The sequence below is a fragment of the Capra hircus genome, chromosome 15 (genome assembly GCF_001704415.2).
Source record: "Capra hircus breed San Clemente chromosome 15, ASM170441v1, whole genome shotgun sequence".
NCBI classification, from domain to species: domain Eukaryota; kingdom Metazoa; phylum Chordata; class Mammalia; order Artiodactyla; family Bovidae; genus Capra; species Capra hircus.
In genome coordinates, this window is record NC_030822.1 from 4,595,075 (window position 1) to 4,608,559 (window position 13,485).

The window sequence follows — 13,485 nt, forward strand, 5'->3', positions numbered from 1 at the left end:
GCTTGGGATCCTAGGGAATGAACAATTAAGCAACAGAATGGGAGGAAAACCTAGGTATTTGGCCTGCTTATATAGTGTATTTACCTGATGATTACCTGAATACAGGTATAACTGCTTCCATCTCAGAGAACTGAAGAGACTCGTTTATGTAGTCATGCAGATTGTGCGGGTGAATTCTCTAAGAAATTAAGGGGAGAAGGGCTACCTCTTATTTAGTGTATTGTGTTTGGGGAAAATATTTTGGAATTAGAGGAGCCCGCTTCTCAGTGTATTATTTCCAAACTAGGCAACTATAATTACAGTCTGATAAGACGTAACTCAAATAACTTCTGAATGTTAATTTATTTTGAAAGGGGAGATAAACTTGCAAGAGAAATGTAGACAAATAGAAAAAGCAGAGTTGTAGATATATTAACCTAGAGATGTTACAAACTAAGTTTAAGAAGTATGAAAGTTTCATGTAGTATTTCACGTGAAGGAATTATCTCCTCTTAAAAGTCAAAAAGGATTATGAGTCCACTCCTGAAAATGATTTGTTCTTCAGTTTTATCGTGAATTACCTGACTAAAGGATGATTGATGATTTCTTGTATTATTCCTTCAAAATTATAGCACATTGTTCACTTTCCAGTTTTTTTTATTTAATTGATATTTATTGAACATTGACTCCGCACCAAGCACTGTAAAAGCCACCCACACACCCTGCACCAATTTTGTGATTTAATTAGAAACCACTTAATCAAGCAAATTCTGTAGTTACCTCTATTTTACATCCTAAATTAGCACCTTATATGTCACCCTACTTAACACTATTACGATTAACTCTTTTTTTTCATTTTGGACAAATATAAATCATTGCTTCCTCACCAAATAATTTAAATTATATAACAACTGGGACTTTGTCTAATTTATCACTGTATTCTTAGCTCTTAGAAGAATATTAGTGCTAAATATTCAAAAAGAGTTGTATGTATTAAATGAAAATGATTTCAGTGGGTCTCAAAATAACTTGTCTTTAAAAGGCATCGGTGCCATTTTAAGTAGATATTAGGTTTTCATTTTCTCATCAATGATTAGTTTCATTGCTTTTCATTTCAGAAAACTTTCTTGAACATCAGATCATGGAAGATAGAAATAATGTTACTGAATTTATTCTCTTGGGGCGTGCTACGGACAAGAAAGTCCAGATCCTCTGCTTTTTATTTTTCTTATTCTGTTACCTGGCTATTTGGTTGGGGAATTTGATCATCATGATTTCTATTACTTGCAGTCAGCTAATCACCCAGCCCATGTACTTCTTCCTTAACTGCCTGGCACTCTCAGATCTCTTCTACAACTCCACTGTGACACCCAAACTCATGACTGACTTACTGATGGAGAAAAAGGTCATTTCCTACAAAAACTGCATGATACAGCTTTTCACGACACACTTCTTTGGGGGGATTGAGGTCTTCATCCTCACAGGCATGGCCTATGACCGCTATGTGGCTATCTGCAAACCTCTCCACTACGCCATCATCATGAACAGGCAAAGACGTCACTCAATTCTCATAGCATCAGCTGCAGGGGGACTTCTTCATTCTCTTGGTCTCTTTCTTCTTGCGATTGTTTTACCTTTCTGTGGCCCCAATGAAATAGATCACTATTTCTGTGATGTATATCCTTTGTTGAAACTAGCCTGCACTGATACACACAAAATTGGCTTTTTTGTCATTGCCTATTCTGGCTTGATGGGACTGGTGATCTTTGTGGTTTTGATGGCCTCCTACATTTTGATTTTGTATAATGTGCGCACATATTCTGCAGAAAGCCGCCATAAAGCACTTTCCACCTGCAGTTCCCACATCACAGTCGTGATCCTCTTTTTTGCACCTGTCATCTTTGTTTACATTAGACCTGCCACAACATTACCAGAAGATGAAGTGTTTACACTCTTCTACACAATTATTGTCCCCATGCTCAACCCGCTTATCTACACACTTAGAAACATGGAGATGAAAAATTCCATAAGAAGAGTTTGGTGCAATAAAAGGTTCTGGGAAGGGAGGTTAATCACTTGAAGGTCATTCATCTTTGAGGCCAGTCTTCTCATCACTCCCTCTGTTGCCGATTCTCTCCTGCTAATGGGAAAATCAGTCAGAATGTGTAAAAGCCAAGCCTTCAACAACAGCTTGCCTTCAGTGGTTCTTTCTTTATTTTCCTCTCAATGCGTTTTCCTCGATTTCACTTTTCACTAATAATCCCCGTTGTTAAAAAAAAAAAAAAAAGAAAACTTTTCACAGAGTAAAAACACACTGAAAAATCAGGAGGGAGAATGATCCTGCCTGTATTGAAGGCTATACCTGAGGGAGAATTAACTCTCAAAATATTTGGCCTCAAAGTATAAATGGTAATAATATGTTAAAAGGTAAAAGACAGTTAAAGAATCCGCCTGCTAATGTAGGAGACACAGGTTCCATCCTTGGGCCAGGAAGATCCCCTGGAGAAGGAAATGGCTTGCATTGCAGGTCGCTTCTTTACCAGCTGAACTACCAGGGAAGTCTGAACCATTAAAGGGTAGAGAGAGAAAAATGGAATTTTTGAGCAATTATCTGACGGAATTTAATGGAGTTAAAACTATCTTTGAAAAAGTAAGATTCATTTACCCAATATCTAGTTTGCTGAAAAACTAAGCCAGGGGTTCCTCAGTTTTATCTAGTCTGATAACCCCATTCCACTCTATTTTCCTCTTTTTCTACTATAAATGCATGCTGCAGTCCATGGGGTCACAAAGAGTCGGACACGACTGAGCAACTGCACTGCACTGAACTGCTATACATGTCATTATTGAAGATGAAATCTTTGTGCTCCACGTTTATGATGACTTCCTCCTTGCTGAAAAGCTTTAAATAAAACTTTGAGTATTGCCAGCAATTTTATGGTTTTTGGTTTCCCTTACCTGACTATTTAGGGAGCTTCCCAGGTGGTGCTAGTGGTAAAGAACCCACCTGCCAATGCACGAGACATAAGAGGCATGAGTTCAATCCCTGAGTCTGGGAGATACTCTGGAGGAGGTTAGAGCAACCCCCTCCACTGTTCTTACCTGGATAATCTCATGGACAGAGGAGCCTGGCGGGCTATAGTTCATAGGGTCACAAAAAGACACTACTGAAGCAACTTAGCGCACACACACACAAACCTGACTACATTAGTGTCTAAACTATACTTTGCCACTTGATGCTTAAAAGAATTTTATCTGCTGCCGGGGTCCAGCCCCGGTGGATCCAGGGTGATTCGAAGGTGGGGACGGAGTTGGCATCTTTGGAAAAATACATATTTAATCACATATATACAGAGATTAGAAACGGATAGTGTAGCAGGAAGATTAGTGGAGAAAAAGAGGCTGAATAACTTGGATTACGTGGAATAGCATCCATGCTCCAGATGGGAATTCAGCCAGAAAAACGGGAGCAAGAAAGAAGCGACATGGGGGAATCAGTCTTTCCGGAAACTGATCCGATTTCTTTATTTTGGGGTTTGCTTATATACCTTTTGTTACACATAGGGATGAATATAGAGTCACGCGGGAGTCAGCAGTCCTGACCTTTATCAAAATCAGGTGCTTCACATAAATGTATAAAAAAAGGTACATCATCTTCTGGCCATGAGTGAGACCTGCTGACATTTTATGATCCTTTCTTTCCGATAACCAAAAAACTTATTTCTTCCAAGGGTGTTTTTTCTTAAACCAAGCACCACCCTCCAAATAAAGTTACATTCTTATAGGGTGAGGGTGTAGTGAGTTACAATCAAGAAAGGAATTTATTTAACCCAAGGTTAACATGATTAGTCTTAAAGGTTAATACTTATTTCTCCTATATGTTAGTTATATTCATTATAAGGGTAGGGAACATGGAGATTTAGCAGCAAACATCAGCCCAACAAATGAAAATCCTTTCACCAATGTTCCCCTTAAGATCTATTTGGTCTTAAGATAGTGATAGTTACGTTTTTACCTAACAAGGACACAGTGATTTATAACAAAGCACAGTGATCTATTATAAAAGAGAAAATCCATTAACTCAAAAAGTCTAGTATTGCTAACATCAAAAACTACTGTATTTCCTTTTCTATATTCCAAATACATTGATTAATATATTCCCAGGTGCTTAAGGATATGGAGGCCTGGCAGCAATCATTGACTCAAGAAGAAAAAGCCCTATGCTAATTAAGACTCTCAAAATACTCCAAAACTCTCTGTGCTGTTTATGGTTGAGAGGTAGTAAACAATCATGTGCCTAGTGGCAGGAGTATAGATAATCCTGTCACACAAGCTCGTCTGTCAGCAGAGAGGTTTGACCTGAGACATCCTTGTCCCACCCAGAGCAGGGAATTAGCAGCAATTATTGACACAACAAATGAAAAACCCTTCACCAATATAATTCCTAACCAACCCATTATACTAATAGTTTCTAACTCCCCAAAAGAATTTGCCTTTAGTAAGTCTAAAACATCTCGTGCCTCTCAGATTGGGAGGCTATAAACAATCACATGTGGCCAGACGAACCTATACAGGCGGGCTAGATAACCTTCAGAGGAGTCCGTAAGCTGAAACACTCTTGTCACGCCCAGGAATTTTCATTGCCTTGGAGCTGCACGTTTACTCCTTCTCCGAGAGAAACGGTTATGGAGGAGAGCCCCCCGTAAAGTCAGAGGTGTAGGTGAGAGCATAAAACAGACTCTGGTTTTGGGGTAGATGCTCGGGAACAGGGGGTTTCCTGAGGCTTGATTACGCCTTTGCGTATGCCAAGCCTCCTTCCTCATGACCTTTGCCATGGGCAGAGTTCCTCACGCTGGCTCCCGGCGATCTGCTGAGTTTCAATTTACACCTCTGTAACATAACATAGATAATTAGATCAATATTTCAGAACTAGAGTTTATAGGGCTTTATAAGAAAAAATTATCACATATATCTTGTGAAGATTGAAATCATATTGTATTATAATGCTACTTAAACATGAATGAACATAGGCCACAGAAATTTTCTGCTTGTTTCTAATATAATGAAAAAAGCAAAAATAAAATATTTATTATAAAATTCTTATTTCACAGAAATTAATTTATAGAAATTATTTGAATTGTATTCTAATGTAATATTAGAAATAAGAACAATAGTAAAACAATTTTGAGCAGTTTCCATTCTAAGAACAATATTATACATTTCCTTTAAGCATCACAATTAGCTTATAAGCTAGTTACTAACATCTCTAAACAACAGTTCAGTTCAGTTCAGTCACTCAGTCATATCCGACTCTTTGCGAACCTATGAACTGCAGCATGCCAGGCCTCCCTGTCCATCATGAACTACCGGAGTTCACCCAAACCCATGTCCATCGAGTTGGTGATACCATCCAGCCATCTCATCCTCTGTCGTCCCCTTCTCTTCCTGCATTCAATCTTTCCCAGCATCAGGGTCTTTTCAAGTGAGTCAACTTCACATCAGGTGGCCAAAGTATTGAAGTTTCAGCTTCAACATCAGTCCTTTCAATGAACACCCAGGGCTGATCTCCTTTAGGATGGACTGGTTGGATCTCCTTGTAGTCCAAGGGACTCTCAACAGTCTTCTCCAACACCACAGTTCAAAAGCATCACATCTTCGGTGCTCAGCTTTCTTTATAGTCCAACTCTCACATCCATACATGACCACTGGAAAAACCATAACCTTGACTAGATGGACCTTCATTGGCAAAGTAATTTCTCTGCTTTTTAATATGTTGTCTAGGTTGGTCATAATTTTCCTTCCAAGGAGTAAGCATCTTTTAATTTCATGGCTGCAATCACCATCTGCAGTGATTTTGGAGCCCCCCAAAATAAAGTCAGCCATTGTTTCCACTGTATCCCCATCTATTCCCCATCTATTTGCTATGAAGTTATGGGACCGGATGCCATAATCTTCATTTTCTGAATGTTGAGCTTTAAGCCAACTTTTTCACTCTCCTCTTTCACTTTCATCAAGAATCTCTTTAGCTCTTCTTCACTTTCTGCCATAAGGGTGCATATCTGAGGTTATTGATATTTCTTCTGGCAATCTTGATTGCAGCTTGTGCTTCATCCAGCCCAGCATTTCTCATAATGTACTCTGCATATAAGTCAAATAAGCAGGGTGACAATATACAGCCTTGACATACTCCTTTTCCTATTTGGAACCAGTCTATTGTTCCACGTCCAGTTCTAACTGTTGCTTCCTGACCTGCATACAGGTTCCTCAAGAGGCAGGCCAGGTGGTCTGGTATTCCCATCTCTTTCAGAATTTTCCACAGTTTATTGTGATCCACACAGTCACAGGCTTTGGCATAGTCAATAAAGCAGAAATAGATGTTTTTCTGGAACTCTCTTCCTTTTCAATGATCCAGTGGATGTTGGCAATTTGATCTCTGGTTCCTCTGCCTTTTCAAAAACCAGCTTGAACATCAGGAAGTTCACGGTTCACGTATTGCTGAAGCCTAGCTTGGAGCATTTTAAGCATTACTGTACTAGCGTGTGAGATGAGTGCAATTGTGCGGTAGATTGAGCATTCTTTGGCATTGCCTTTCTTTGGAATTGGTATGAAAACTGACCTTTTCCAGTCCTGTGGCCACTGCTGTTTTCCAAATTTGCTGGCATATTGAGTGCAGCACTTTCACAGGGTCATCTTTCAGAATTTGAAAGAGCTCAACTGGAATTCCATCACCTCCACTAGCTTTGTTCAGAGTGGTGCTTCCTAAGGCCCACTTGACTAAACTACAGAGGAAAAGGAAAAAGAGAACAAGGTCTTTTCAGGGCCCCTCACTTAGTCAGATATGATTTATCTGTATGCTTCCTGTTCATTTGTTACTAAATTCATATTTTAATAAATCGCTTGAATCATAATTGCCCTCTTTACTATTAGTACGATTTTAGAGTAACTCAACATTTTATAATTATAATTTTATTGGAAAACAAAGTCTTTTAACCTAAGGTAATGCATTAGAAAATGAAACGCTTGTTAATAATTCCCTCATTGCCTCCAGATCTCTTTAATGAACTGATGCAAACTAGTATGCATCATGCTGTAGGCCTCATAATAACTCATAGAATTTGCTAGGTTATCAATTCCTTTAATAATAAATTTTTCTAATTTTTTATTACCTGTATGAACATTCCCCTTACTTCCCCACTTGAACTCTGAAATTTTTCATCATCCACTGTGCTATGACATTATTTTGTCTTTCTCTATATGGATTCATTTACGTATTCAGTCTATCTGTAACTTTTTTGCCGTTACACCTGCTGCTGCTGCTGCTAAGTTGCTTCAGTCCTGTCCAACTCTTTGCGACCCTATGAACCATATCCCGCCAGGCTCCTCTGTCCATAGGATTCCCTAGGCAGGAATACTGGAGGGGGATGTCATGCCCTCCTCTGGATCCTCCCCACCTGGGGACTGAGCCCACATTCCCTTTCCTGCATTCGCAGGTGGGTTCTTTACCACTAGCTCCACCTAGGAAGCCCCTATACGTGTGCAATATAATACATTATTCCTCCCACTCGAGTTATTTTCATGATGTCCAATGAATCTTATTTTGTTAAAGAATTAAGAAAATAAAATTCAGTTATTTGAAAACAGATACTTCTTAATTCTGTATATATACCTAGGGATCTCAAAGTGTATAGAAATTCTACGGAAATTGAAAACATGTACCCTTTGTTTCGGGCCTCCCAGATGGCACTAGCAAAGAATGTGCCTGCAGTGTCAGAGATGCAGGACGCCTGGGTGAATCCCTGGGTGGGGAAGATCCCCTGGAGGAGGGCACAGCAACGCGACGGTAATGGAAAACCAAAAGTATACACGAGATCGAATAGTTTCAGTACCAGCATTTACTTCTGTTTTTACAACCCCATTGACTTCAACTAAGATAACATGCAGATTCTGCAATGTTCCTGCCACTAACCTTTTCACTAGAAGAGTATCCATACATCTCAGACATTGAGAAGTGGGCAGACATCCTACTTGCTTGATACAATCCCATTCTATGTCCATTATTTCAGCATGATTATTAGCAGAACTCCTCTTTTTACACTCAAATAATCTCAATTTGAGCAATAAATCATATAGCTACCCTTTCTATGTCCAAACTAATTTTTCAGTATATTTGAAAATATTGTTATGGTAAAAGGTTATATAATTATTAATTTTTGTCATTTTTAAGATGATTTCATTAAAATCACTTTAGATACATCTTCCAATTTTTATATAGTGATTCTCACATAAATCATATTTTTGCTGTTCAGCTCCTACATAACTCATGTTTGCTTTTCAAATAGTTGCAATGAATATGGGAAGTCATCAGCTGAGTAGAAAATAAGACTTTATATTTCTTATACTCCTTTTTTATGAGTATGCAGGGAGTATAGCAAGGTTCTATGGACTTTCTGTCTTGGATGATCAACATGACTGTAGCTTATGTACATTTGGAGATTCTTTTCAAGAAACTAAATGCGGGGGACTGCCCGTGAAGGGTTAAGTCTTGGGAGCTGCTCGGCGTTATGCAGAGCCTTAGGCATGTTCCTAAGCTCCCTGTCCCGCCCCCCTGAAGAATTTATTACCCTTAAGGCTCCAGGACGTTTGGTTCTTGCAACATTTCATAGAAGATAGATTATCTTATTGATAGAAGATAGATTATCTTATTGTGATCTGTACACAATGGTAAGGGTCTTGTGATTGTATTTGGAGATTAAGAACAATCTTGTGAATGTCAGAAGTCACGTACTTTATCCTATATATACTGCAGCACAATAAAGGAAGGCATCAGCCATTTTGGTCTGATCCTCTCAACCCCATCTTTTGTCTCTATCTCTTATTTTTCTTAGCGGGGACGCTCCGTTCTCTCCCTGTGCAGGTGCAACTCTTGCTTGTGCTGGCCGCGGCAACTAAATTATGGGGAGAATAGAATGGTATCCTTCATTTAGCGACTTATGGAAAGAGAAAAAAAATCAAAGCAAAATGTAACTTCAATAAGGAAATGATGACTCCTGTTATAGGGGAAGATGTTAATAAGAAACATGGATTGTTAGAAGAAAGGATTTCAACTGATGCTAGTGTTTATGCTTAGTTTTTCTGGAGCAAAGTCCATTGTTTATTAAACTAAAGTAAGCAAATATCACTTGAATAAGATGTGTAATGAGGAAGCAAAATGATTTCAGATGATTTGCCTTGCAATCAAAAATAGCTTCTGGCACCACACCGTCCTCAAGGCACTCTTCATCTCTGCATTTCTGAGAGTGTAAATCAGAGGGTTGAACATGGGGGCAATGATGGTGTAAAAGAGAGCAAACACCTTGTCTTCTGGAAACGTTGTGGCTGGTCTAATGTAAGTGAAGAGAATAGGCACAAAGAACAGAACCACAACTGTGATGTGGGAACTACAAGTGGAAAGAGCTTTGTACCGGGTTTCTGCAGGGTAAGCCTTGATGGTGTATAATATTAAAATGTAGGACAGCATCACGACCACAAAGATCACCAACCCCATCATGCCTGCGTTGGCCACCACTAGGATCCCAACTACGTAGGTGTCTGTGCAGGCCAGTTTCAGCAAAGGATACACATCACAGAAATAGTGATCTATTTCATTGGGGCCACAGAATGGTAGGTTAATGGTGAGGAGACCCTGGACAAAGGAGTGCAGAAATGCCCCAGCACAGCAAGCGCTGATCATGGCATAGCGTCTGTGCCTGCTCATGATGATGGTGTAGTACAGGGGCCTGCAGACGGCCACATAGCGGTCATAGGCCATCACGGTGAGGATACAGATTTCAATGCCCCCAAAGAAGTGCATGGTAAAGAGCTGCGCCATGCAGTCAGTGTATGAAATTGTGCTACTTTCTGCCAGCAAGTCAGTGACTAACTTGGGTGTCACTGTTGAGGTGGAACACAGATCTGATAGAGCAAGGTAATTAAGGAAGAAATACATGGGTTGATCCTTTAGCTGACTGCATGTGATAGAGATCATGACGAGCAAGTTCCCCATCCAAATAGCTATGTAACAAAATGAGAATAGTAGGAAGCACACGTGTTTGATTTTCATGCTTTGGGAAAGTCCCAAGAGAATGAATTCAGTGATGTTATTGGTATATTTCATGGTCTAATGCAGTGAAGACTCAGTGAGTTTGCCTTAAAAAAAAAAAAAAAGACAGGTTAGCATGAGAAATATTGACTAAGCATGGTGTCAATCAGAGTGAGTAGTGGAGAAATACATTCATTTAGTAAATCAGCTTCCTACACTATACTTTTAAATAGTTAATTCTAAGCCCCATATGATTAGCTTGCCATATAATATGCCAGATCTGTTTACTTTCTAGAGTGAAAGAGAATAGTATTAATAAGTACACTTGCTCAAATATAAACAAACATGTGCAGTCATCTTATGTATGGGATGAAAAGTGAGCTTAGGAAAGATACATTTCTTTTCCTGAAGCAGCTTGTTTGCTTAGGAGATTCAAACAACCAGACTTAAAGTGAAGGGAGTAAGGTAAGTTGTGCAGGATAGAACCCTGTCTTTATTTAAAATGTTTGTAATTTTTTTGTGGAATATGATTTTTTTTAATATTGCACTAAATTATTATCTTTATCAGTGAGTTGCTTGCACACAGGGCAAGTGACTCATTTGCCTCACTGAAGAAAAGCTATAGCAAACCTAGACAGCATAAGAGATATCACTTTGCCAATATAGGTCCATATAGTCAAAGCTTGGGTTTTTCCAGTAGTTATGTACAGATGTGAGAGTTGGAGCATAGAGAAGGCTGAGTGCCGAAGAATAGAGGCTTTCAAACTGTGATGTTGGAGCAGACTCTTGAGAGTCCAAATAGCAAGGAGAACAAACAAGTCAATCCTAAAGGAAATCAACCCTGAATATTCAATGGAGTGACTGATGCTGAAGCTGAAGTTCCAATATTTTGGCCATCTGATGTGAAGACCTGACTCACCAAAAAAGACCCTGATGCTGGGGAAGATGGAGGGCAGAGGGAAATGGGGATGACAGAGGATGAGATGGTTGGATGGCATCACCGACTCAACGGACATGAATCTGAGCAAACTCCAGGAGACAATGAAGGACAGGGAAGCCTGGCGTGCTGCATGTAGTCCATAGGGTCACAAAGAGTTGGACACACTTAATTACTGAACAAGAAGAAGTCCGGATTCTGAGAAAAAGTATGATATATTTACAAACAGTGTGGAAAAAAATAAAGAAAATACTGTATCAGGCGAAGCAAAAGTAACTGTGGCATTTCTTTTTAATTTAAATTAGTAAAAGGTAATAGTAATTCTGTGTAAAATTGAGAAACAAAGGTTGCCTAAAAGACTAATAACAATAATGAGGAAGTGGATGGCACTTGCTTGACACAGATCAGGTTTCAATAATTTCTATAATAGAATATTTTACAATTTGACTAGTTATAATCTCCCTGCTTTGTTATCTTTTAGGTTACAATGATTTCTTTTAAAAATAATGAAAATTTCATAAATAATATATCCTAAGAAATATTTTTCAAAATATCACATATATTATTAGTATTTCTATAATCAGAAAAATATGTAAAATTTACTTCCTGAAATGGCTTTAGTTTAGGTTTTAGATGCTTTCATTTCCAATTGTTTCCATTATGCTTCTATAGTTTATAAGCATATTTTTAGTCCAAGAATTTAACATCATTTTGATACTTTGCTCATAAGACTCTTGGAGGAAAGGATATCCTAACAAAGAAAAAAGGAGAAACATTCCACTAATTCCCAGTCAGGATAGGTTGAAAGTTTGTCTCTCTCATGTTAAATAGATGCTATACTAACAAAATGGGAAAATAATTAGAAAACTTAACTGGTTCCCTTTTTTTTCTCTTAAATATTTCTCCTTGACAGCCTCCAACTTAATATAAGAGACTTCATATTCATGTTATTTAAATTATAACATATTTCCAAAACTCCCATGTTATTTCCAGTTTCCTTTGTTAATATTTGAGTTACTGATTTTATATATACAAGATCTTCATATTCATATTTGAGTGATTTAAAGAGAACATTTCGTATCATAAACTATAAGGACTAACATTGCTGCTAACACAAATTCATTATATATGACAACAAATTTCTTTTTAATATGAGCATTTCTAGTAAGAATATAATCGTTTCGTGGTAGTGCAGGTAGAATTAGCAGGTACATGCTATGAAATGGCACTGATTATTTTCTCTTTCACTTTGTTTCTCTTCATATCATATAGATTGAGAATCCCATACACCATGAGTATCCCATACACCAGGATAAAAAATAAAAAATGTGCTGAAAAATTAACAGCTAAAAATGAAGCTATTACAACTCATATCAAATTGATTGTTATTGAAGGTCTTTCACAAACATAAAAGATAAGTAATGATAATGATAATAATACCTAATATTTCCTGCAAGTAGGTTTAAACATTTCACATTTATTGGACCATTAATCCTAATAAAGACCAGTGATCATTTTGTTATCTCTCTTTTGCAAAAAAAGGAAGCCAAACAGTTAACAATCTGGATAAATACTGATAAATATTAAAGACTGTTTTTAGGTTTATTTTACATTTTTTTCACTATTCGGATGTTGCTAATTTGGTTGTCAGATACAAACTATGATTCTAGGGAAAATGTTGCTTTTTCTTTTGTTGTTATTTCTTTCATAACCAAGTTGTCTCACATGACAAAAAGTCATAAATAAGCTAAACTTTTCCTGACAGCTTCAAAGTTTTCTCTTAACACCTGTACCAATTATATTTGGTAAACTAATTATATTTGCTCTGTGTAACTGTTCATCCTGTTCTCATTCTTCCTTATTGAATTTGCTCTACCTTGACATTCCGGATGCTCTGATATCAAGGTTTTCTATACGATAGCCTTCCGCTTTTTCAATTAGTCAGTATATACATATTTTGCAGAGAAGCAAAGAAAGGAGAGGAGTGATGAATCTCTATACTAGTACATTCCCTTAAGTTATTTTAACTGTAACCCTTTTTCTCTTTAATATTTTTTTTCTCTTCTGTCTGAAGCATGTTTGTTTTTTTTTGTTTTGTTTTGTTTTGTTTTTTCACTTTTCTCTTATATAGCCCCTATCAATGGCACCCCGCTCCAGTACTCTTGCCTGGAAAGTCCCATGGATGGAGGAGCCTGGTAAGCTGCAGTCCATGGGGTCGCTGAGAGTTGGACACGACTCAGTGACTTCACTTTCACTTTTCACTTTCATGCATTGGAGAAGGAAATGGCAACCCACTGCGCTATTCTTGCCTGGAGAATCCCAGGGACGGCGGAGCCTGGTGGGCTGCGGTCTATGGAGTCGCACAGAGTCAGACACGACTGAAGCGACTTAGCAGCAGCAGCATGTGACACAAATGCTATCATTTCTTCATGAATTTCTCACAATCATACCAAAAAAAGTCTATTTAACTTTGGCATCTTCTGAGGCATAT

General features: G+C 38.1%; 2 protein-coding genes across 2 annotated transcripts; one reads left to right on the forward strand and one right to left on the reverse strand.

Moving 5' to 3' along the window:
- On the forward strand, positions 1,121–2,249 carry LOC102170537 (olfactory receptor 4P4-like). The gene has a single exon (XM_005690232.3). The coding sequence runs from the start codon at positions 1,121–1,123 to the stop codon at positions 2,057–2,059; it is 939 nt and encodes a 312-aa protein (XP_005690289.2). The 3' UTR covers positions 2,060–2,249.
- Positions 9,194–10,132, reverse strand: LOC102170252 (olfactory receptor 4P4-like). The gene has a single exon (XM_005690231.1). It carries the CDS (start codon positions 10,130–10,132, stop codon positions 9,194–9,196), a length of 939 nt encoding a protein of 312 aa, XP_005690288.1.